The sequence below is a fragment of the Saccoglossus kowalevskii genome, chromosome 5 (assembly GCF_978046115.1).
Source record: "Saccoglossus kowalevskii chromosome 5, keSacKowa6.1, whole genome shotgun sequence".
In the NCBI taxonomy this organism is placed as follows: domain Eukaryota; kingdom Metazoa; phylum Hemichordata; class Enteropneusta; family Harrimaniidae; genus Saccoglossus; species Saccoglossus kowalevskii.
This window is the reverse complement of record NC_140645.1, coordinates 37034385-37058229: the sequence shown is the minus strand read 5'-3', so window position 1 is coordinate 37058229 and position 23845 is coordinate 37034385. Positions and strand designations below refer to the sequence as shown.

General features: G+C 35.3%; 2 protein-coding genes and 1 long non-coding RNA gene across 3 annotated transcripts in view; 2 read left to right on the top strand and 1 right to left on the bottom strand.

Moving 5' to 3' along the window:
* The first annotated feature begins 8618 nt into the window (after positions 1-8618).
* Positions 8619-12691, top strand: LOC102807228 (uncharacterized). The gene is made up of 4 exons (XR_013420856.2): positions 8619-8688; positions 10590-10727; positions 11456-11493; positions 12480-12691. It is a non-coding gene; the product is annotated as an uncharacterized LOC102807228 (long non-coding RNA).
* A 607-nt stretch (positions 12692-13298) lies between these two features.
* LOC144341597 (carbohydrate sulfotransferase 11-like) lies at positions 13299-14045 on the top strand. The gene has a single exon (XM_078010072.1). It carries the CDS (start codon positions 13299-13301, stop codon positions 14043-14045), a length of 747 nt encoding a protein of 248 aa, XP_077866198.1.
* A 7812-nt stretch (positions 14046-21857) lies between these two features.
* The window catches only part of LOC100377425 (uncharacterized), a 154881-nt gene continuing 152893 nt past the window's right edge, over positions 21858-23845 (bottom strand). The window contains exon 144 of the mRNA XM_085498985.1: positions 21858-23594. Within this exon, the coding sequence (XP_085355111.1) occupies positions 23300-23594 (295 nt within the window). The 3' untranslated portion in view covers positions 21858-23299. The remainder of the gene's footprint in view (positions 23595-23845) is intronic.

Here is a 23845-nt window from a genome sequence, read left to right as displayed (position 1 = left end):
ACGCTTCAAAGAATGACTGGAAAGTAAATAATTTATAACCAAAGACCGTCTATGCATAAACAACTAAAGATCTGGGAGGTACAGCTTTGCAAAGTAAAAAAGTCATATGGGGGAGGGAGGGGGTTAAAACATTGCTTCAAAACATCATCTTAATTATTCAGCTCAGTGTACAAACACATGAAGTACAGAAATTGAATAATTAATGAAAACATTAAACAAAACAAGTATATGTAAGCAATACTAAAAGTATGCCATGTTTTATTTTTGATGTAGTGCACAGCCATAGAGACTGTTTTAGTGGATAATAGTATTTTAGGTTTGCAATGTCATACTCCTCCAGATATTTATCAAGTTTTATTGAGAGGCGATTAGCTCAAGGAGGGGGCTGTGCAAAATGGTTTTTCTCCTCTTTGTTTTTGTGCTATTCCTTTTCTAGTGTAAAATATTTTTTCTCCAAGATGTAGGAATGTCAATTTTTTTCCGATTATTGATCTCTGCAGGATTTTTTCAATATTATGGAAAGCAATGTACAGTGACTGTACACACTTGGAACTTTCAAAATCTGTGTGCAAGCATAAAACTGATAAACATGTAAATGCTAAACCATTGCATCCATCAATACTGGTTAAACTTTTTTCTTCCCTTAACGTCCATAAATCCTGGTTCTTCAACTTCTTATGTCCCATATATATAGTTTTTTCCTTTTTATAAATTGTCATTATCTGCAAAAAATAATTCAGTTTGCTATTAGCTTACAATGACCAGTTTTTAATTAATACACTTTGTAACCAATTTTGGAAACAAATGTTTGTGGTGTCTGTGTATGCTGGCATATTTCTGTCCTCACAAATAGCAATGTCGATAAAATGACATCTTGTGATATGTTAATTTCTCCCCTATGCAACTCAGATATACTTCCAAAAAATGATACCCGGTACATTCTGATTGAAAAAATATAAATATCGAAAAATGCATCTAGACAACAGAATAAAATAAAATCAAATTGTTTCCTAACCGAATATATTAAGGGGTTGTGCCATATATACACACAGTTTGTCTTTTGAGAGACTAGGACAGTACATTGCTGTACTTGGGAACCTAATTTCTGAGAACAATGGGGGGGATTTAACTTCCTACAAGACGAGAGACAAAAGAATGTTATGTAACAATGCAGCTGCATGATTTTGTCTCTCAAAATAGGAAGCTGTGTACATACAAAATTATTGAGTCCCTCCACAATGGGAATGCCACCATGAATGTACAACTTCATCGATCCCCTGGTACTTTCACAAAATAAATAATTCTATTATAATTATGATCCAATACAATACCATATTTGCTCTAAAATTACACTTGTGGATACTAAATCATGAAAATATTATTTATTTCGACCATTGAAGATCCCTGTAATTTACCTAAGCGCACGTGCTGCTAATAGAGTAATTATAGTAAGTGTAATATTGTTTCTATATTTTTTTTCAAAATCAAGAAAATGATATTAAAAATATAAAAAACAGTTTAATTTGAAAAATGATATAATGGTATTCAGATGGTTATGATTTAAGCATAGACCTTAGAAAACAGGGACATACAATTTCTGTCTGAGACAAAAGAAAATCCAGTATCCTATGTGCATGCAATGTGGGTTATAACTTCCCTAGAAGATTTATACATCTGAAACAGTTTTTACTAGTATTCCCATTGGTCAGTGTATAATGAGTGCACTATGCTATATATCTGTTCTAAATATGATGAAAAATCCACTTGTTATAATGACACAAATTTTCACAGGTCATTGTTTACTTTTAGCCAGTATTGTTTCCTTGCAGAGAAACTTACCATTTTTGTTTTCCTTTCCTGATTTCATAGTGGAATAAAAACTTAATTTTTAATTTCACTCGCATCAATAGAATGGACTTGGCTATTTTGATCAAATTTAATTTTTCTGATTATATTCCAACCACAAAATTGTCTCATTTTTGTGTAGCTACACCCTGGCAGCCATGTTTGGCTTATGAAACAGGAGAGGATGTAACAGTGGTGTTGACATAGATTTATTATCAGTTTCTCTAAGGTGTTAATTTGGTAGAGGATTATAACTAAGCTTACTTGAAAGGGATACCCATGGTAGCATGCCCCTGTTCCCGTTATATAGACTAAATATTTTTTTGTCCAAGTTGAGCCAGAGTACCCATGATCAATTTGGCTGACCCAGAAACGCCCAGGACTTTTACTGACTGCATATTACACCTTCATTATAATTTGTTTAATTTTCACCCATTTGCCCCCTGGATCTTCAATAGTAGTGTTCATGCTACACAATGTACGGGCTAAGATTTAAGCTAATCTCGTATGTTTGAGTTCATGCACAGAAGGAAACGATGGTTAGCACGGGGTAAGGAACGCCCAAACTTATTAAGAATAGGCAAAAGCTGCAGGAATTTTAACTATGAGTGCTCAGTAAGAGTAACTAGGAAGGTTAGTTCTAGCAGTTATAAAACAATACCAAAGCAAATTCAGAAAGTGCAAATTGCAGAATAACAGGAAGTAGCACAGAGTCTCATCATCAGTTCATTTTTTTCTTGAGTAAATTTCTCTATAAGTGTTAATGTTGATTGTCATGCAGGAAATGGCACACCGAAATAAAAAGTTATGAATATAGTAGTAAATCTCCTAAATGAACATTGAATACAATGGTTTTTTTAGCCGAGCTAACCGCTCATGCATGTTTTGTTTTGCCTGTGCTAAGGCTTTGGACTGACCAGATTTACTCTGTACTTAGTATTTCTTAGCCTGTGTTCATGCAATTTTTTTCTAGCACAGGCTAAGGTATTGGACCTCTTAGCCTTTGCTGAAGAGCTCTGCGTGAATACTACTAATAAGTGTCTTCTGTTTATTCCTTCCTTAGGCGCATACATTTAGGTTCACTTCCCTTTTATATTGATCTCTACAACTCATTCAAATCAAATTAGGCTCAAAGATGGGCAAAAAATATTAGATTTAATTGAAATTTAGTTTAAATCCATGCTAAATTAAAAGTTATTTTGAGTATGGGAGTTTTTTTTTGTGCGCAAAGAAAATGAACTGTTGCACACTGTGGGCATATATCATCTTATACTAGTTTACAGGAAAAAGGGATTCTGTATGGTATTTGACGTTATGGGCATAATATATATAGTTCATACATGGTTACTAAATTAGATTTCTCAATGTACAGTACACTATTGTTGGTATTGTCTGAAGAGGAAAAAAACAACAATACATAATCTTTGAAAATTAAAAAAAAAAACATTTTGCAGTCAGTTAAATTATATTAATAATTTGAAAACATTGCCATGAATGGAAACAAATTTACGTTGATGTTTTTTGCAGATTTCAGGAGTTGGAAATAACCTTTGTTTATACTTTTCTTGTATTAACAAACATAGGAGCTAATCCTCATTAACACCTAGGTACTTGAGCTTGTTGTTATGAATTATGTTGACAATTATGAATGATAATGAAACAGTACTTACACAGTGAGCCATGACTGAACAAAAAATTACGCATTTATTTTTTTCCAAAAAATAGGTATGATAGTACATAAAGCAAATGCCACAGTGTTTTTTAATTTATATAATTTTTGAAAAACAAAAACTAAAGCCCCAAAACACTATCCTGCTACATAAACAGCAACAAAAGTATCTAATATTGTATTGAAGTCATTGTAAAATAATTACAAATTCATACCTTGATGTGCCAGTTGCAGTACTGCAATCGTCCTATGATTCAACACCATCTAAATACTCTGCAGGTTATGTAGTCCACCAGCAGTCACTGGCATCAGCGTTACTATAAAATTTCACTGGGGATCGAGGCATTATTCGCGAAATTTCATTTAAGTGTACTTGCAAGCGCCAGTAAAACTTGGGAAAAATAAATTCCCACACGTATATTGACTCACACGAGGTAGAAGTTTTTTTTCTGGGCCATTATATTAGTGACATGAACAAAAATACTGGTCATGTTATGTATGTAATGAAAAATAAAATGACCATTATACTGCCCATCAAAAAAAATGTCATCAACTCCATCATTTAAAAAGCAATTGTAATTATTCTGACCAGTATAAAAAACATGGGTCATTAAAACCACCATTTTAAAAACACTGGTAAATATTTTGGCCACTTAAAAAAATCTGATCAATATTCTGGCCATTAAGATAATAGTGGCCATTATAATGGCCAGAAGTGACTTTTTAAAGGGGTCTGAGGGGTGTAAAAAACAGAGTTAAAGTGAAATGAAAAATTATTATAACCTCCTCACTAACCTAAAAGCACAAATAAATATTCAAAAGTTTTGAAAATTAAAACTTTCCGAAACGCGACGGAATTTCCGAAAGTAATCCGGACGCTGTTAGTACTATTGCCATATCTGTTGATAACAGCAGACGACAGGAAATGTGACTAAAAGTGTCCCTGCATATATAAAGCCTTTGATAGCATATGGCGTAAATGATTGTATTATAAATTGTTAAAGAATAATATTACTTGAAAAATATATCAGGTAATTAAAGGTATGTATAGGGATGTGAGATACAATATAAAATTAAAGCGCGGTGTTCGAATTTCAAGTAAACAATGTATTTTACACGCGTTGTATGAGTCCCATATCGAACAGGACGCGACGCGACGACTACCGCCCTTTAAACAATGGAATGACTAAAGACTTCAAATCACTCAGAGGTGTAAGACAAGGTTGCAACATCAGCCCAATACTCTTCAATTTATTCCTAAATGATTTACCAGGACAACTAAATAAGTCATGTAAACCAGCTAAGTTAAATAACAAATCAATTAGTAGCCTGTTATATGCCGATGAACTTGTCTTTGTGTCAGAAACTGAAGTAGGTTTACAAAATTGTTTCAATAAATTGGCATCCTACTGCAGTATGTGGAGCCTAAAAGTAAACACATCTAAAACATCTAAAATTGGGCAGAAACCCAATCTCAGTTTCAAAAAAAAAAATGATGGTAAGATATTGGTATAAATATGTAACAAAAATGGAAACAAACTAGTAAATGAGGCAATTTCCTGTAATATTATTGATCAATCACAATGGGCAAAATCAATACAAGAAACAATAGACGAAAGTGAAATTATTAATTATTGGAAAGAGACCAAGAAAAGCATACAACACATAAGTGATCAAATAGGAGCCAGTTATGTAGATTTGTGGAGTGCAATTAATTCAGAAAAATCTAAATCTGAGGAAAATAATAAATTAATTAAGAACACACAGTAAATTCAAGAAAGAATTTAAAACAGCGCAGTACTTGACAAAAATTAAAAATAAATCCAATTTATAGAAAATATATATGCAAACTCAGAATTAGACTAAAAACAAAAGCGGATGATAGAATGTGCGAAAGGTGTGGTACTAATAAAGTTGATGAGTTTTACTTTCTGATTTATTGTCCACAACAAGAAGTAGCAAGAATGAGACTATTTCAATCAGCACAAACCTCAAATTATCATTTCAATATGTTAGATAATGAAGCAAAGTTTATATGTATTATGGGCAACATACATATAGAACTTGCAGTTTATATTAAGTGCTATTTTCTAAACCAGTGTTAGCAGTATATTTATTTTCATCTCTTCTTTTTTTTTCTTTTTTTTTTTGTTATGTTCTATTCAAAATGAATAATGCCAATAAAGATATTATTATAAAACATGTACAGTTCAGTTCATACATACAGTGGGGGCTATACATGACAGTATGGCAATACATGACAAAGGAACAATACACGATAGTGGGATATTTTTTGTGTACTCACATAATGTAGTCTGAAGTGTTTTTTCTTGGGTGCGTGGAGGTCAAAACCATTACATAATTTGACATAATTTTTAAATCCGTAGATCAACATAATAAGTGGGTATAAATTCACAATTCTACAAGTGTATACACCTTTATGTATTTCTACTTAGTCTGCAATTCTTTCCAGCTGATTAAAGACCAGTATCACCTCTTTCCACACTTGAAATAATGAGATGTTAAAGAAATGACATGATTATAAAGAATCTACATTAATCATTGCGACGTGTCTGGATATAAAGAATTATTGCGAAGAACATTATGGAATTTTATGAGTTAGGGACTGGTCATTTTCTTCGGCAGGGGGTGCCGGGCGAAAAACAGGGGAACCAAGCTATTTTAAAATTGGATAAAGGGATATACCTTTTTCACATTACATGGGTAGGCAATTTTGTTATGTGCAGAAGAAAAATACATAAGTTTAAACAGACACAATATTTACAGATTATTGTACTTTTTTTATTGCACAAAAATATTCAAGTTCATGAACTTTCTTTTAACACTTTCAAAATTCAAACTATTATTTTTGTGATATAAAGTTTATTGTATTTTTTAATTGTTAATAAACAACCAATGCACTTACTCAAATAGTTTTTTTTTGAATAACTCATCAGAATACCAAAGAAAATAGCAAAACATTAGTATGATATATTTGAAATACAATTTATCATTAATAAAAAATATCAAAACAGTATATAACATAACCTTGTATATGAACTATTTGTAAATCCTAATAGTCAATATCACCACCGCCATTTCAAAATAACAAATGTTTTTTAAAAGCATCACTGCAGCCAATACCAACATGGATTACATAATCACCACTGCCATGACTGACAACACCTGTCGTGAAAGGCATCACCACCGTTATTATGTACAACATCAAAAACTGTCATGGACGGCATCATCACCTTATACTAAAATATGTTTGGATATTTATAGTAGTAAACACATTTCACTTCCGGTCCAGTTATACTATACTATGAATACTTACTTTAGAGATGTAATTTTTGATATGTGCTAGTTCTAGGATATTTCAGTTTCATTGTCCTGTACTTTAGTAATCCGGACTTCCCAGATTGCGTAAAAATGAATAGTTTGTGATTGTGGTATGTGAACGCTAATAAATGAGGTCTTAAATTTCTGATAACATAAACACGGGTTTCACCATTCGCTTATTATGACACCCTTAAAAGCGAGTGATTCTTGTTTCCCTCAAGGGTAAACAATGGTTAATTCGTGTTTTGTACGATGATTTGAAACAGTTTCGTGTGCTCCACTTTTCGTTTTGCCTTAAATAGCGTTTTGGGGTTCATCACTGCCGTCCCTGGAATCTTATCAATATCAATTTAGTTGCTCGTGGTAAGATAGTAATTAGCATAACAATGTTTTCACCTTTGTCGTCATTTTTAATTATCCTTGCTATTTTCAACTGAATAAAACTGACCGCAAAATACGCCCACTGAGAAGTGTCTTTGATGGAATATTTTATATTGCAATTTCTTTCAATTTTATTTTGGGGTATTGCAATACTAATAATACTAATAATTAAAATATAAATAGATATGCATGTACATTTTTTTATTCCATTACTGAGAATGAGTTATACATTTGTTTTGTACTATAATTTCTGTGGATTATTAATTTCTATAAACAATATTCAACTATCCTTCTGGAACATCAATACCTACAGTATGTCACTAAAGCAGTATGACAAGAATACGTGATGCAAAGCCCATTCTATACATTTTTAAATGTTCTTTGGTCAAAGTAAGAAACTAGGTGATAATATCAGAGCACGGGTCTTATTAAGGAACTTCTACCAGAGCAACTGCACAAAACATAAAGACAAATAACAGCTCCTAAGGATGGTATTCCCAGATTGACACCAGTTGTTAATGACATTAATTCTCAACTCCGATGAAAGAGCCAGTTACTGTGACAAAGTCTTACTCACTGCGAAAGCTACTCACTTCGAAGCTACGAGTAATATAAATCAAAAGTTCTTGTGGGGGTCACTGTATCTTCAGATGATGTTTTTGTTTTTTTGCTTGAGGGGCAAAGTCTTTTCATACTTTTGCGAAATCAGATTTCCCGGCACTCCCGGCCAAAGAAAATGATCAGTCCCTTATGTCGCATATCACCAGACATTGATCCACAGGTTTGATGACATTTACTGCATAGACGCAGAGAAACAAACAACATATATTCACAGGATAAATGTTTTAAAATGACACATATTTTTTGGACAATTCACAATTTTTCATTAGACTACCCATAGCAGCATAGACATCAAAGAACACGAAATTGTTCAGTTTATTAATGTAAAAAAAAAAACACGCAACGCAATCATAAATGTTGACAGTTTCTTATAAGATAAAAAACTTTGTTTAAAATGTAACCAACAAATTACATGATTAGTGATTCCTCTTATTTCAGTTCTCTAACTCAACATTTAAAACATAGTTCAGTAATCAAGAGAAGGTTACGTGTCTAACAACACTATAACAATGCTGAAAATAAACACATGTCAGACATATGTTGATAGTTTTAGAAAGTCCCGAGTAATCACCTCGTGACGCGCCATAATGACGTATGCAAATTAGGATAATATATCTGACACGAAGTAACCACCTCGTGACGCGTCATAATGACGTATGCAAATTAGGATAATATAACTGACACGAAGTAATCACCTCGCGAGGCGCCATAATGACGTATGCAAATTAGGATAATATATCTGACACGAGTTAATTAATACCTATTACAGTAGGATGATTCAGTTACACCAGACTTCGTTTAGATTTTAGAAGAAGGTTCTATATCTGTGGGTAAGTTGAAATATTAAAATTTTGAAATTCATTGTCCAATCCATTACGAGTCTAGAATGATTTGTACTTTTTTGTATACTACGATGGCTTGTTAGGGCCATTCACTGTTTTTCGAATTTCTCACATTTTCACCTGTATTTTTCGCCTTCATTTCGAATTTCCGACAATTTCACTTTAATTTTACATCCCGGTGGAAATATTTACACCACGGAGAAAATTATTCTTATCGCAGTTTAAATATTTCCACTGAGGTGTAAATTAAAGTGAAAATGTCGGAAGGTCGACATTATGCAGACAATTATTCTCACCGCGGTTTCCATTATATTATTCGGCAAGTTCTTTTTCTTCTTTTCTTGTTTTCCCTAAATCATCATGGCTATCCCAGGCTCTAAAAAGATAACACATGAACAGTGGGAACAAAAAAGATGGTTAAATATGAGTTTTGAAACATACATGTCAAACATCCAATCTGTAACATTTGTTCTGTTGCGTTGGAAAAGTAGAAATGCAATCGATAAACCATATGATATGTAATATAGCTCAATATATACGTTATTTTGTCATGGTGGGAGGATGTTACAAAATTGGAGAACGATGTCGGGATCAATAATAAATAGTAGTAGTTAATCGTATTCCTTGATAATCATTTAATAAAACCGAAAGGTCCCAGTCTCTTATTATATGCTTTGTCATGTGTTTCGATTTTGTTCAGTACAGTTCAGACTGGCTATACCGACTTTGGATGCATGAGTGTGTTCATCCAGGGTAGACATTCTATAACATGCGTAAAATGAAATGCTGTCAGGATATAGCAAATTATCATCTAAACTAATACGACTATTCTGTGTGATGGCACAGAGACACATATCACGGTAATTTCTAATATACTGTCGATTACTTTTATACCCCCCTGCCATCTCTTTCACGCAGACACGTCACCACATAGATACAATCACCAATACTGACAAATGCTTCCCACCACCACACAAGGTTTCTCTGCCGTCATGTATTGAATGAATTTTCTCTTTCTAAGCATCGAGTTTATTCTTGATTGTCAAACACAGATGCCATATTCGTTGGTCCATGCAGGTTTGAACTTTGATGGCTGATTAGAATCTGTTCACTTTCACAGTGATTAATGTTCAGTTCAAGATTCGTTAGTTAAAAATCTGACTTACATTTTACCTTACAGTGTTTTTTTTTTCTTTTATTTACTATGGGTGTGTTTGGAATAGCGTAATTATAATCATGTGTGGTTATGTTTGCGTGAGTGAAAAAGACAGATGAGACCTCGACCCGCAACTAATTTTATTTATTCCAACGCGCGTGATCGGCGCCTTTAATTCATTGCGTTTATTTGTTTGTTTTACATTTTTTAAATCCATCATTTAAGCAAAATGAACTATTCAACATTTTAAATAAATGTATTTGTTATAAAATAGTTGAAATGTAGTTGAAGACATTAGATTGAAATTATTTTTTAAATTTTATTTGATTTACGTTTACGTTTAAAATCACTAAATTATTGAAATTTTAATGCGTTTATATTATAACTTTTATGTACTTAACATGCAAATAAAAAAAACAACGATTGCACGGCAGATATTCAACTTTTCATAAATCTTTAAATTCACAACATAATGTTATCTGCCATGTCTCAATGATCATCAGCAAAGCGAGTGTTATACTGCAATGTTAACAGAAACGTATTATGTATGGAAGAGTAACTGAACGTGTATTGGACACAACACATTATCATCATGTAACTCTATAAATTAAAATTGATGCATCTAAATTTTATCACGTCTTATTGACACTTAAAATGTGTTTGAAATATGGTTTTTGGCGAAGCCAAAATTGTGTAATCGACTGTATGTCACATGTTTCATTTTTTTTCACAGCTAACTTTACAACATTTCACATAATTTCTACGAATTTATTATAAGGAAAAAGAATGTATCGTTGGTGGAGGGTTGCAATAATCAGGACCGTGTTGTTTTGTGTGATTAACTCTCCATTTCTGTATCTGTTTATCCAAGGTAAGTGTCTTCCCGGCATGCAGTGTGTCTGACTATAATGCTTTAAAGTTGCACTGCCAGAATAGATTACCCCTTTCAGTTTTGTAACTTTTGCAACAAATCAAACCAAGTGATGGTATTTACGAGTTATACTAATCGAAACCTGATTTATGAATAAGTTATTATATGTCATTAAAATTATTATATTATAATATATCCCATCATGCATTGCTGTCATAATTCTACTTCGAGAGCACTCTAAACACAAATAATTTAAAGCGCGGCGGGCGTCGCGCAGCGCGTGTTCGAATTTCATGTAAATAAACAATGTATTTTACACGCGTTGTATACGTCGCTATGAGTCTCATATCGAACAGGACGCGGCACGACGACTGCCGCCCTTTAAGTACGCAGTCCTAGCAATGGGTCCCAATGGCTATTCAGGGAACAACTCAAGAGTGCATGTCAACCTAGTCTTAATGGGAAATGCTCCATGTCGAATATAGATTCTCTTGTCGAAAAGAAAATCATGTGTGCCATTCAGTGGCTTGATGTGATCCTAAGATGCTAAAAACTGAATCACAACCGAAACTTAGAAACTGCTCAGTGATGTTTAACTAATGACAGATATCATGTGAATACCATAGCTGCAGCATTTATTACAATACATATATAAATTGAAATGTCAAAAACTTTAATAACAAGGACATACTAGTATAACACATATTTTATTCATTTCTTCCATAAAGGGTATCACAGGTATGTGTTGGCTGCTGAGAAACACACGGTAAGTTATCATGCATCAATCAACCCACTTCATCATGGCAACGAATTCGTTTCATGGACTTACCTAGACTGTCGACAGTCTAGGACTTACCCAATATTGTCAGCTAATTGGCTAACACTACAGCTGTAAGGCATTGTCAGGCATATTATATTGTATTCGGTTCTGTTATTTGAGACTTGTTATGCTAATTATACTTTTACTGATCATAGCCAGGCTAGTCACCCAGAAAATATAATGGTCTAATGTGGCAGTAACAGCGTTATCAACATTGAAATCGAATCAAAGATAGAAAATATTGTTATCACATGGAACTCGGTCGAAGTCAGAGGATTTCCTGATGCGTTTTTTTTTGTATTTATCAACTTTTATTGGAGTTTGCACTGAAATTAACATCTTACATATCTGCTTTGTACATTACAAATTGCAATTAATCTACATATTGTGAAGTGAACTGGGAAACATTTTTCATAAAATATCCCCATTTCTTATTATGCCATGAATTCTGGCTTTTGATTTTTATGTCTACACAAGTAAATATATGTTTTTGCTACTAGAAAGAGGAAGTTGACTGAACATGTAAAGTTTTCATCCCCAAGAGGGATTTATTGCGCATTCTAGAATGCCTTCAGGCCAAGTTTACCCCCCCCCCCAAAGCATTAGTTTCCCATAAATCTTGGGTACATTGACATTGGTCAAGAGCATTGATTCAGAGCATGATGAACAGAAAGTACACAGATCAGACTCCACAATGGGAGGTTTCATCTTGAATAATGTTTTGTTTGTGGTCAGAATATTATGGATTATTTTGAGTTGAAATTCTCTGAGACGAGTATCAATTGTAGTACGTTTCCTGATTTTTAATAGTTTAATTTCTTTATTTACTTAGGCATTCAAAAAATGTTCCAAATACCTGTCAGCTCACTGTGTTATACAACACATGTGAGAAGTTATTAGAAGAATATTATTCTACACTATCTTGGTTTCAGACAAACACTTAGGTGGGCATCACAGCAGAAGAATAATCAAAGTGGATTTACACAACACATCTGATTTGAAACCTGAGTTTTGAAACTTGGATTGGTGTCTTATTTATTCGCTCAAAAGTGTGCTCCGAAATACTGCTACTGTCACCTGTATGTTGCATTGTGATCTCGCAAATATTATATCAAATGGAAATAAAATAGAGTGATTTAGTGTCCATGTAGTCTAAACATACGATAAAGAGACCACTTTTTGTCATGTTAGTCAGTTTTTAATGGCTTACTGCATGCTTTGAAACTACACTCAAGGCAAACTATGTTGAATACTATTCCCACTCAAAGTCTGAGTAAAAGTCTTTAGTATTGTCTGTACTGTCACCCATAAATACTGCATTGCTTTATATGTAAAGAAATATTTAAAGATAACGAACTGATTATTGGTATACGTGATACTCGCAAACGAGAGTGTTAACCCCAAACTTCAAATCGGTTTCAACATAAATTGGGAAGTCCATTTCAACGACAATCCTAGTCAATATCTATCAGAAACCCTCTCAGTATAATCAGTTTTGTTCTAATTTGTTCTAATCTATATGCTTTGTCCAGTCAATGTGAAATAAACATGAACCTTGTAATTACAAATAAGGGTGAAAGGTAAAACAGATGTTGTATTAGTTTAATAATATATTTGTTCATTTCATCTAGGATTTGACTAGATTAGTCCATGATGGAATTTCCGTTAATTGGACGGCCACTCAGCAATGGAGGAAGGTTTTACTAAGGAAAACCTGCAAACATTTAAAGAACACTCTTTCTGAGTTTAGTATGGCAAAGGTCTGTGTGGAAGATCACCACAAGCTTCTGATGTGCGCAACTCCTAAAGTAGGCTCTTCCACTTGGAAAACACTGTTTCTAGTTTTAAGCGGCAGATACAATTCGTCATCTGAGATGGGCACGCGATCAGATGTTCATGGAAACATGCCATGTTACATCATGTCAGACGAACGCTGGGACCACTACAAAGACTATACATCATTTTTATTTGTAAGACACCCCTTCTCAAAATTACTGTCTGCTTACAAAGACAAAATTACCCCTATGGGCAGTCAAATGGAGGGATTTGCTAAAAATACAATAAGACATATATTACGAACATACAGAAAGATTAAATCACCGATAATTAAAAACACTGAGTCAGAATACAACGTAACATTTGAAGAATTCGCAATGTATGTGGCAGGTACTAGAGATGACCCCTTGAGCATGAACAGGCACTGGATACCACAATACCTAAACTGCGATGTGTGTAGTAAGAAATTTGATGTCATTGGAAAACTCGAAACCTTCACAGAGGACAGTATACATATACTGGAAAGGGTTCACGCCAAAACAAATTTAAATTTCACACCGACAACGTCATTAAGCACTAATGTTCAGAGCTCGGGCGATGAATACATACTGGAATACTTCAAGCATCTGAATTCTACACTTGTAAAACAACTTTATGAACTATACGAAATGGATTTTAAGCTTTTTGGATATAAATATCCAGAGTATTTGCTAAGTTCATAATAGCTCATCGTCATATCATCATTGTCGCTGTGATGCAAAAAGCTTTTAGAAAATTTAGCGTTTGAAATTGGCATTTGGCTTCTAATAATTATTTTCTGTAGACGCGGAAAAATCTGACAAGTTGCATTAGAAATAACACGTTGGATATATCGTATTTTTTGTGTGTGACACAAATAACAATTCTATACTCTTATAGTTTGGCATTTTATTTGCTTTGTTTGATATTTTATTTGAAATTGTATTTGTAAATCAATGTAATGTGCAAGTCATTAGTATATTCTAGGAATGTATGGCATGTATTTTATTAGCTCTGTGTACAGGTCTGTGAATGTGGAGGCGCTCCTATTCATCGGGACCTTATCTGCGTATTGGGGCGCAGATAAGGTCCCGATGAATAGGAGTGTAAGAAGCCCAATGTAAATATCACCCCCTACACATTCATGTACGCAGGGCTAGTATTTTATCACTTCACACAATGTTTGAGAATATGTTCTCCAATGGAGTATGATTAGACACTCAGTTGTACTCGTTTAACAATAGTAAGATGATGTAATTATGATTTCCGGAACCTCCAGTATAAATATGTTCTAGGCCCCACACTACTTGGCAACAATCCTTATACGGTAGTCATAGTCAATCAATAAAAACAGTCGAAAATCAGTCAATAGTAGCAGCCGGGAATAAGTCAATAGTAGCAGCCGGGAATAAGTCAATAGTAGCAGTGGAGAATCAGTCAATAGTAGCAGTCGAGAACCAGTCAATAGTAGCAGTCGAGAATCAGTCAATAGTAGCAGTCGAGAATCAGTCAATAGTAGCAGTCGAGAATCAGTCAATAGTAGCAGTCGAGAATCAGTCAATAGTAGCAGTCGAGAATCAGTCAATAGTAGCAGTCGAGAATCAGTCAATAGTAGCAGTCGAGAATCAGTCAGAACTGAGAGACAGGGCTATAGCGTAGTTCAAGTGACAGTGATAGATGTGTTGTTAGTAGAAAATTTTTCAATTAGACAGAGGTCACAGGTAATGTTATTGGATTGTCCGGACGAAGCCTGGCGTATTACCTGATATTAGATTACCACTGTGCTAGTAAATGAATATAAGATTACGTGAGTCAGTCTTTTAATACATACAAGCTATGAATAACTATTTTATCAGTATCGGAAATCTGAGAAATGTTTGAGATTGATGGGGACTTTGATCGCAGACATTATGGTGGTACAAGTCTAAATATGTGGTGCAGTCATACTGAGTGACCAGACCAAACATTATCAGGATAAACAGACTTTTATACTGCTTCAAGACATTATTTATTTAATAATTTATTTTATTTTATTTTTGATTGCAGTTTCTCAAAAGTTTTGGTAATCGCGAAAGTTAAAATAAAACAAAGTAAGATCTACGTAAATAATAATAACAACAAGAATTGCAAATGATAAATAATATGGAAATAACATATTTGAACGATTTCAATCAGATTGTGTGTTTTAATAATGTGACAGGGCATGTTAATGGGTTTATTCAGAGCAGGTGCGTGGAGAAAGAATTCGGACAAAAAAAGAAAACAGAAAGAGTAGAGCACAGAATATATAAAGAAGAAAAGCATGAAAAAGGAAATATTAAAAAGTATGAAAGGAAAGAGCAGGGAAGAAGAATAGTTGTGTAAAGAAAAAACAGGAAAGAGAGAAAATAATAATGGCAAAAATAAAGACATAATAATAATTATAAATTACAAATAACAAAAATATTTATTAAAAATAAGTTAGACAACCAGTTTATCCCCGGAATTAAAAATACGACTATCACCCACTAGGTGTCTGGGACCACCAGGGATTATGGGTAATACACCAAACATGATGCGCTGGAGCCCGGGGAGGTGGGCGGATAGTTCAAGCAATTTAAATGACCAATGAGCAAGAGGGCTAGCTGTAGAATATCTTCTAGTTGATGACGTCACACCAGTTACTACCACAATTTGATAAGTCAGATAGTTGTCTAATATAAAGCAGACTAAGTGGGTTCGAGTTTGAATCTAAGAAGTGAAACCACATTCACCATAAGCCCAATCCAAAATACAGTCTGAATTCAATGTCAACATTTAATACACCATAGTGAAGTAATACTAAACTGTGTAGGCATGATGAATCTTATTCTACAGAAATGCCTACCCACTGAGTGCATCATTGGAATTTAAAGAAGCACATATAACTCTAATTGCAAAATTCAACCTTTCCAAGGTACGAAGGGTGATCAATAAGTTCTCGGGCTTACTCATAAAAGGTTACAGAAGGAAGATTTTTCTTACACTATTTTTCAAGATAATCCCCCTTTAAGTTCTAGTTTTTCTATTACCTGCTGGAAGAAGGTTTCATCTTGATTATTTAAATATGCCAGCTTGGATGACGTCATTATCAGTCTCAAAACTGTGACCATGCAAGTGCAACTTCAATTTAGAAGTCAGGTAGAAGTCCGACGGTGCCAGGTCAGATGTGTAGGAAGGGTGAGGTAAGAGTTCAAAGCCACATTCGGTTGCTTCTGCCACTGTCACCCGTGCTGTGTGGACAGGTACATTGTCCTGGAGCAACAGCATACCAGCTCGAAGCTTCCCTCTCTTTTTCTCTTTGATTGCTGCTCTTGACTGTCGCAGTCCTGAAGCATAGTACTCTCCATTGATTGTTTGACCCTTTTGCAAGTAGTCAATCATGATGACTCACTGGCTGTCCCAGAACTGATGCCATTCGCTTGAACTTCTTGGGCGGCTGTGAACCTTTGTGTGTCCAGTGTTTGCTATGCTTTTTTGATTCTGGATCAAAGTGGTGAGCCCATGTTTGATCTCGGGTCACAAATCAAGAAGTTGCCAGGATTTGACTGGAAATAGGCCAAAAGCGTTCTTGAAACTTCAAAATTGTTCAACTTCTGATGTGGAGTCAACATTCGGGGCACCCACCTTGCATACAGCTTGTCCAGTCATTGTATGCATGAGGTTGTCACCCTCTGCCCTGGAATGATAGGACCCAGTGATAAATGGCGTTGTCAGGAGAGAGGTAGTGTTCAGTTCCCATTGTGTCAGAGTGCACATACTGGTCAAGGGGGTTCACTTCTCCCTTGTTCCACTGGGAGCCAGATGCAGCCATGGGATTAAAATCGGAAGGTTGGTTCATCAGGTCTTTGGTTCTCCACCAAAGAGGTGATTAGTCCATAACAAGACTGAGTCAGCCTGAAAGCTCACAAAAGTATTAGTGAAGAATAGAGCTTGTAAGAAAGACCAGTGTATTAATGATGTCTTCCTCAGTAAGGATCCTACCCTAACTGGTGTTGATTGCCGACTTGATGTTTCCCAATGTTCTCTTTATCTGTATTAGCCACATGATAAAGAAAGTTAGCTGGGGCATAATCGGATAAAAGAATATGTGTTGTGTTGTAAACATCAAAAAACAGCAGTACCACCAGAGACTATGGTATAACTGGGTTGTGTTGTATTGGAAGGATTTGAGCATAATGTAGAGCTGTAAGTTGATTTTTTGCTATGCTGATGCAGGCATTTGCTACAGAAAAACTATTATGAGTTCTATCTTGTCAAGTAGCTCCCTGGACTGTTAGTATTAGTAAAGACCAGAGGAGGGGTGTGACATTTGTATGTTGTTTGATAGAACAAACTAGCGTTGCTAGTATCAGTGGAAACTGGCGAATGTATACGTATCAATGTTTTCCCAGCTGGTGGTAAACATTGATACTGTTCAGGAGTTGTGATCTTGTGTCCTCTCTCTTTGCAATATTCTCGTACTTCGCTAGTACCTGTCTGCCTTTGATGTGGGAGTAAAAAGGTTGAGAGGATTAACTGAACGCCTTCAACTCGTTTGAGCTGATAGATCTGGCTAACTGAGTGGTGTTCTGAAGACCCTGGGTTTGGAGAGATCGATCATGTGTGCCCCTAAGTCGGTGGTATCTGGCGAAATTGAAACTGTCAGTAAGGGCACACCGGGCTTCTTGGAGTGGCTGCATGCGAGTACAAACATAATGTCCATTAGAAAACATATTGTTCTGGTGTGCAACATGGCGTTGGGGGGGGGGCATAACATTGTGTATTTTGATGTATTGCCTGATAGCTTGTGCATTAACCATCTTGAATGACTTTAAGTTGAACAAAATGTTCAAGGGTGAAAAATTACTACATATAGTCTCTGCTCGAAACTTGAAACTAGGTTCATGTAGAAACCAAGATCGGTTACTGAGTAGAAAATATGACCCTTGACTAGTAGGGACCTGGCCCATTGGCAGCTTCTCCACATGGAAGAGGTGGTGAGCAAAGGGGTATATGACAGACTTTCTCTACTACTAAAAGTGTGAATAGGTCTGTCATTGCCTGTGGGGAACTCTGTGCCAAACTGTACGGAACCAAAGCCAAGGGCGAAGTACCCCAGTATGGATTTGATGCAGACCCATGTCGATATTGAGAACACAAGGGGTAGCGTGTATACAAAAAGGTTTTGCAACACAATGTTTATTAACACAATTGTGGGACCCACTAGACACCCATCAGGTGTGCTTTCCATGCCCCTTCATTACCAGCGTGTTTGGACTGGGGAGTAGATACATGCGACTTATTACAAGCCTTATCTTCTGTGTGGTTACCCTTAGCTTTAGAGACTTCCCTTCCTCTTGGTAGATTTGGTATCAGTAATCTGTGTGGCATGTGCCACTTGTCTCAGTGTGTTTTCCGTTATATGTATAGTGTTTCTACCACTTTTGAAATTTACCAATCAAATAATTTTGTTCCATCTTTGACAATGCCAAGTAGGCTAAGATGTCAAGTGATCGATGTGGTGAAAAATCACAACTCTGGGCCATACCAAAAACTGTCGCAGATGCGTAAGCAATGTAAGGTGAACCATTACCAGTTGGTCTAAATCAGCCAATAGCATACCAAAATAAGCAAATCAGGTAGACAAATTTTGCAATGTGAAATGTTGAATATCCTAAAGGGTTCATTGGTACATAAAATGTGATTGTGACGTCAAACTATATCTGGCAAGATGTAAGTTGGGACATCTGGCAACTCCATCTTTCCATACACATGAACATTTCATAATCCACGGGAGAGGACAGTGGTACAACTAAAGATGTCCTTGAGACAGTGTGGATCTCATTTAAGGGAACAAATGATCAACATATTTGTATACTTCAGAGGGACACAAGATGGCAGGTGTATTGACAATAAACAAAGATGACCAGAAGTCGATGCGGTGCTGTCACATTCATATTATCTGACATATAGTGTAGTGCAGACATCCCTGGGAAGCCAATGTGTGGAAAAATATGTGCTGATTATCCCAATTGTCTGAGTCAACTTTCAAACATGTAACACACAGACCCAATATTTAACTTTCTAAAACATGTTGAGTTGCAGCTGCAGTATCCATCAAATGAATGGCCCATACTAAGGTACTCAACTCAAAGTAAATTCGCCATTGGCAGTTTGTCCTGGGTCAGACAGATTTTGGCAAACTGGAATGTCTGTTCCAGGCATCATAGAAATAACCACTTTTACCATCCATAAACTGACTGCAACCAATTTATCCAGAATCATCATTTCTAAGATGTTGCTCGGAAGTATAGCCTCAAATGCTGTAGCCGGAAGTGAAGCGATGTGTTGGTCCAAGACCACCTTCATTGCTTTGATGTATGGGCCTTCATAACAAGCACAGGGACCACTGCAGCAATGGGAGTAGACTGCTTTGATTTAGCTGGTAACTCATAGTGCGGTGAAGAAGGGCCCCCGGAGCCTGAACAACTCAGTCATTTTCATTAAAAGAAAATCAGGACAGGAGAAACCACTAGTGTGATACCTACACTTAAATAAGGCACCTTTATTGTAATAATTTGCCACAATGTTGTTGGCGGCGTCTCGTGGTAATCAATAAATAAGAATCAAAATCAGATAATAACCAAAGTCGCTTTGCTGGTGAATAATCAGGTGATGAATGTACTTTCCGACATGCAGCAAGATGAGCATGATGATGGGCGAGTTTTTCTCAGTTGATACTCCCAAGATGGGGATTGTCATCTAGCTTCCATGTGTCTGAGTCCCAAAAACAAAAATGAGAGAATAACCACGCACACAAATGCCACAAAGAATGTAAGTCGTTATTACACAGGTTTCATTGGCAGTCTGAGCATTGATGTGGTAACTTTGGTGATTATGCAGGCTGGAAATTCCAAAATTCCATTATCTCTCACTGTACCAGGTGTGTCAGCATTGACAACTGACCAAAGTAAACAAGTAAGTGGTATATTGTACTCCCATGCATCACTGAGCAGTGGAAGGCTGATCGATCCAAAATTTGGTGAGTATAGAACACAAAGCAAGCCAGATGCATGAGAAAGGTATGGATCATGATCCTATGCAAATGAATGTCACTATGTGCACTTTGACAAGCTTGGAGTCTCAGAAATGCATATACTCAGATCAGAAGTAATTAGACACGACTAGCATGGCTTGACCACTTTGCAACTAAAAAAACGATACTAATATTGACACTGTTCAATGCTACTCCTATGAATTATGCTGATGAAATGCAAGCAATAATGTCAAGGATCAAATCAGTATATGCAACAAAGGTGGAGTAACAGTGTACATGCAAGTTAGCTCATTTGGAAGTGCCCTAATCGAGTCGTCCTTAGCAATGCTCCTCACCAAACTGATAGATAATACTTTAAATGGTGTTAAATATAGACTTGGTGATCCACATTATGAATGAGGCCTCTTTATCAGTATCCACTTTAGAGAAAAATCTACTAAATGAAGCATAGCAGGACAAAAAATGAGAATGAATTTGTAAGCACAAAGTGTAGAAATACTGCCAGTAGCTATGGTACAATTGGACGGTGCTGCCTTGAAATGAACTGGTCCATATGAAATGCCCTACAACAGCCTGGGCATGAGAACAGCCTGTAAGTGTAAAGATGGAGCAGATCTGGTGTCACAGACATGCATCCTCAGAGAAATGTCATCTATGAGCAATGACTATATACGGGGTGTCCAAATCATGCTGTCAGTGTCATTGAGATGTTGATTGATTCGAATAACTTCTGAGTGTGCAAGTATCAATAAAAAAGAAGGAATGGGATAGTCATGTCCCCCTGCCAGAGCTAACTTTAATTAATGCAAGACAGAAACACTAGCCTTCAGTGGTGTACTGGCAAATAGATCGATGAATGGTTATAATGGCAAGAGATCAGACAGCACTGTAGTGTTCTTGCAGTAAGATCTGCCACTGCACTAATGAACTCAGTCAGTCAGAAACAGAGAGTCTGAAGTGCTGTGGATTCTCCTGATGTGCCTCCTCTTTAGGTTGATCTGTGTAAGCAGTGATTGCAGTGAAAATACAGTGATTCTGTGTTTCCATTTTTGTTGTGGGATGCCTTTATAGTACTGTGGCACCTTAGCATAACCCCTCTGTCTTATATGACTTACAGTAAGATTACTCGCAATGTCCCAGAAATGGGCACAGCAATAACAAACCATTCAGTTACTGTGCCCTTCTAAAAAAGCAACAATGGGAGACAAGAATTACGGGCACTCAGGTGTTGACTTGTAGGGTTGCCTGCATTTCTGTTTGAGATACAAATGATTTGCTAATCAATGGACAGTTACGAAATCTGGGGATGAAAATGTTCACCAATCATTCAAAAGTCTACAAAATGAAAACAAACTAACAGACTAAATCATTCCAGGCATGTCAAAAAAAATGACGCCAAAAGCAATAGACCAAACCAAAAAACGAAGTCAAACTACACTCCACCAGGATAAAAACAGCATTTGAATTGAATATAGTTTGTTTTATTGTAAAATTAATTCCAGTATATGTACAAAAGTAAAAAAATTACATTCTAATTTTTAATAATTCGTAAATGATAGAAATATACATTCATTGCAAAACTCTTCACGTTTGTCTGTGATTCGTCAAAACATCTAATTACATATGTACCTTTTGGAAGACATCTAAAATATACAAAATAAGAATTTTCCAATTATAAAAATGTTTTCCTTAAGAACCTTTCTGTTTCAATTAAAAAACATGTAAGTTGTAACTTTGCTATAAAATGTCAAGTATGCTGATGAATTACTGAAACTATAATTGGAGGGCATTATGGATAGTTATATAGGCATCAAGTCTGGGAAATAACACTGAAATAATTACCCAAATATGATAAATTACATAATTTGAACCATCAATCACAGAGTATATGAACAATGCATTCTGGGATATAAAATAAAACAATTAAAATCATGGAAATCCTTTATAATGGATTCATGGAAGTCACCATAAACCCTAATCTAAGCAACATTAATCCGATTACAAATAATTAATAAAAAGTAAATACTACCAGCAAAATAGGTAATTAATGGTTTTTAAATGTTCAAGCACAAGATAAGGCTGACTAACATAACATTTCCTTCCATCCACAGAGATTTAAAGCAATAAAATCTTTATAACACAGAATCTTAATTATACCATATGAGAATATGTCTTGGTTTTTCTTCATATATGTCTTATTATTGTACAACCAGAAATAGTGCAAGATTAATTATTATGTACAAAACATATGGAAAGTGTCAACTCATTATACTGTGAAATGTACTGTGAAATATATGAATGGCTTAATTTTGTATAGAAAATGTACAGGATAGAATTATTTCTTTAAAAGGTGGTTTCTATCGTAGTATGTATACATCAGAAAGTAAAGATTCATCAAAGTAACAATATATATTGGTTTTGAATTGTACATTGAGGTAAAAGGAGATAAAATTCAGTTAAGTTTTCATTTCAGTCATGGAACTATCCTGGAAGAATTCTACCCAGAAAAATGTAGACAGTGGATGGAAGATAATGGAAATTATTCTGGGTTTTGGACGGGAGAGTAAACTATTCCAGACTTTGGACGGGGAAGTGAGGACTTTGGAACTAACCTGCGCTTTGGATGGATACAAATCAGCCCAGAGAAGTGAAAGACTTGTTATAAAAATCTAGGTCTGACATTTAAAAATCATGGATGAATGGATGGATAGACGAAAGGAGAAATAAAATACAAACACTGTAAAATAGGACCAGCCTAAAAAATATTAAAATAAAAATATCTAAATTATTGCAAGCTTATAACATCTGAGAAAATATTCTACTGTAAATGTCCTTTGGAATGTGACTGTTGTCGTATATATATTATCAAATTTTAGTAAATAACGATAAATTCGTTTTTCATTACTTGGCTGTCTGCCATTCTTGTTCTTTTTTAACAATATCTCTCTCGATTTGAGCAATCTTTTTCATGAGATTGTCTTTCTTCATTGCCAATATATTTATTTGAGATTTGAGGCTGTCAGTTTTCTTGGTTGAGTCAGCTTGTTGTATCCCCTGATTGACTGACTGCATGTCTCCTAGAACACTTGATACTTGACTGTTGAGACTGTCCAGCTGAGATTCCATTTGATTCATCTGCATCTCTAGTAAATCTTTGTGACTTTTCAGGCCACTGCTGGATGGCTTGAGAGTTGGTCTGAAAAAACAAATAGTTGATACGACTAGTAAGCATTTGCAAGCAATAACCGAGTTCCTTAGACAGAATGTGCAGAAAAATACTGAAGATATTAAATTGTATTAGTATGAATGGAACATATGATAGCTATACATGGTTGCCATAAGTGTTACATGGTTACTCATGATAGAACAAGATTGACACATGGTCATCACATGATAAAATACTAGTACATGGTTGGTGCATGATACAACAAGATTGACACATGGTCA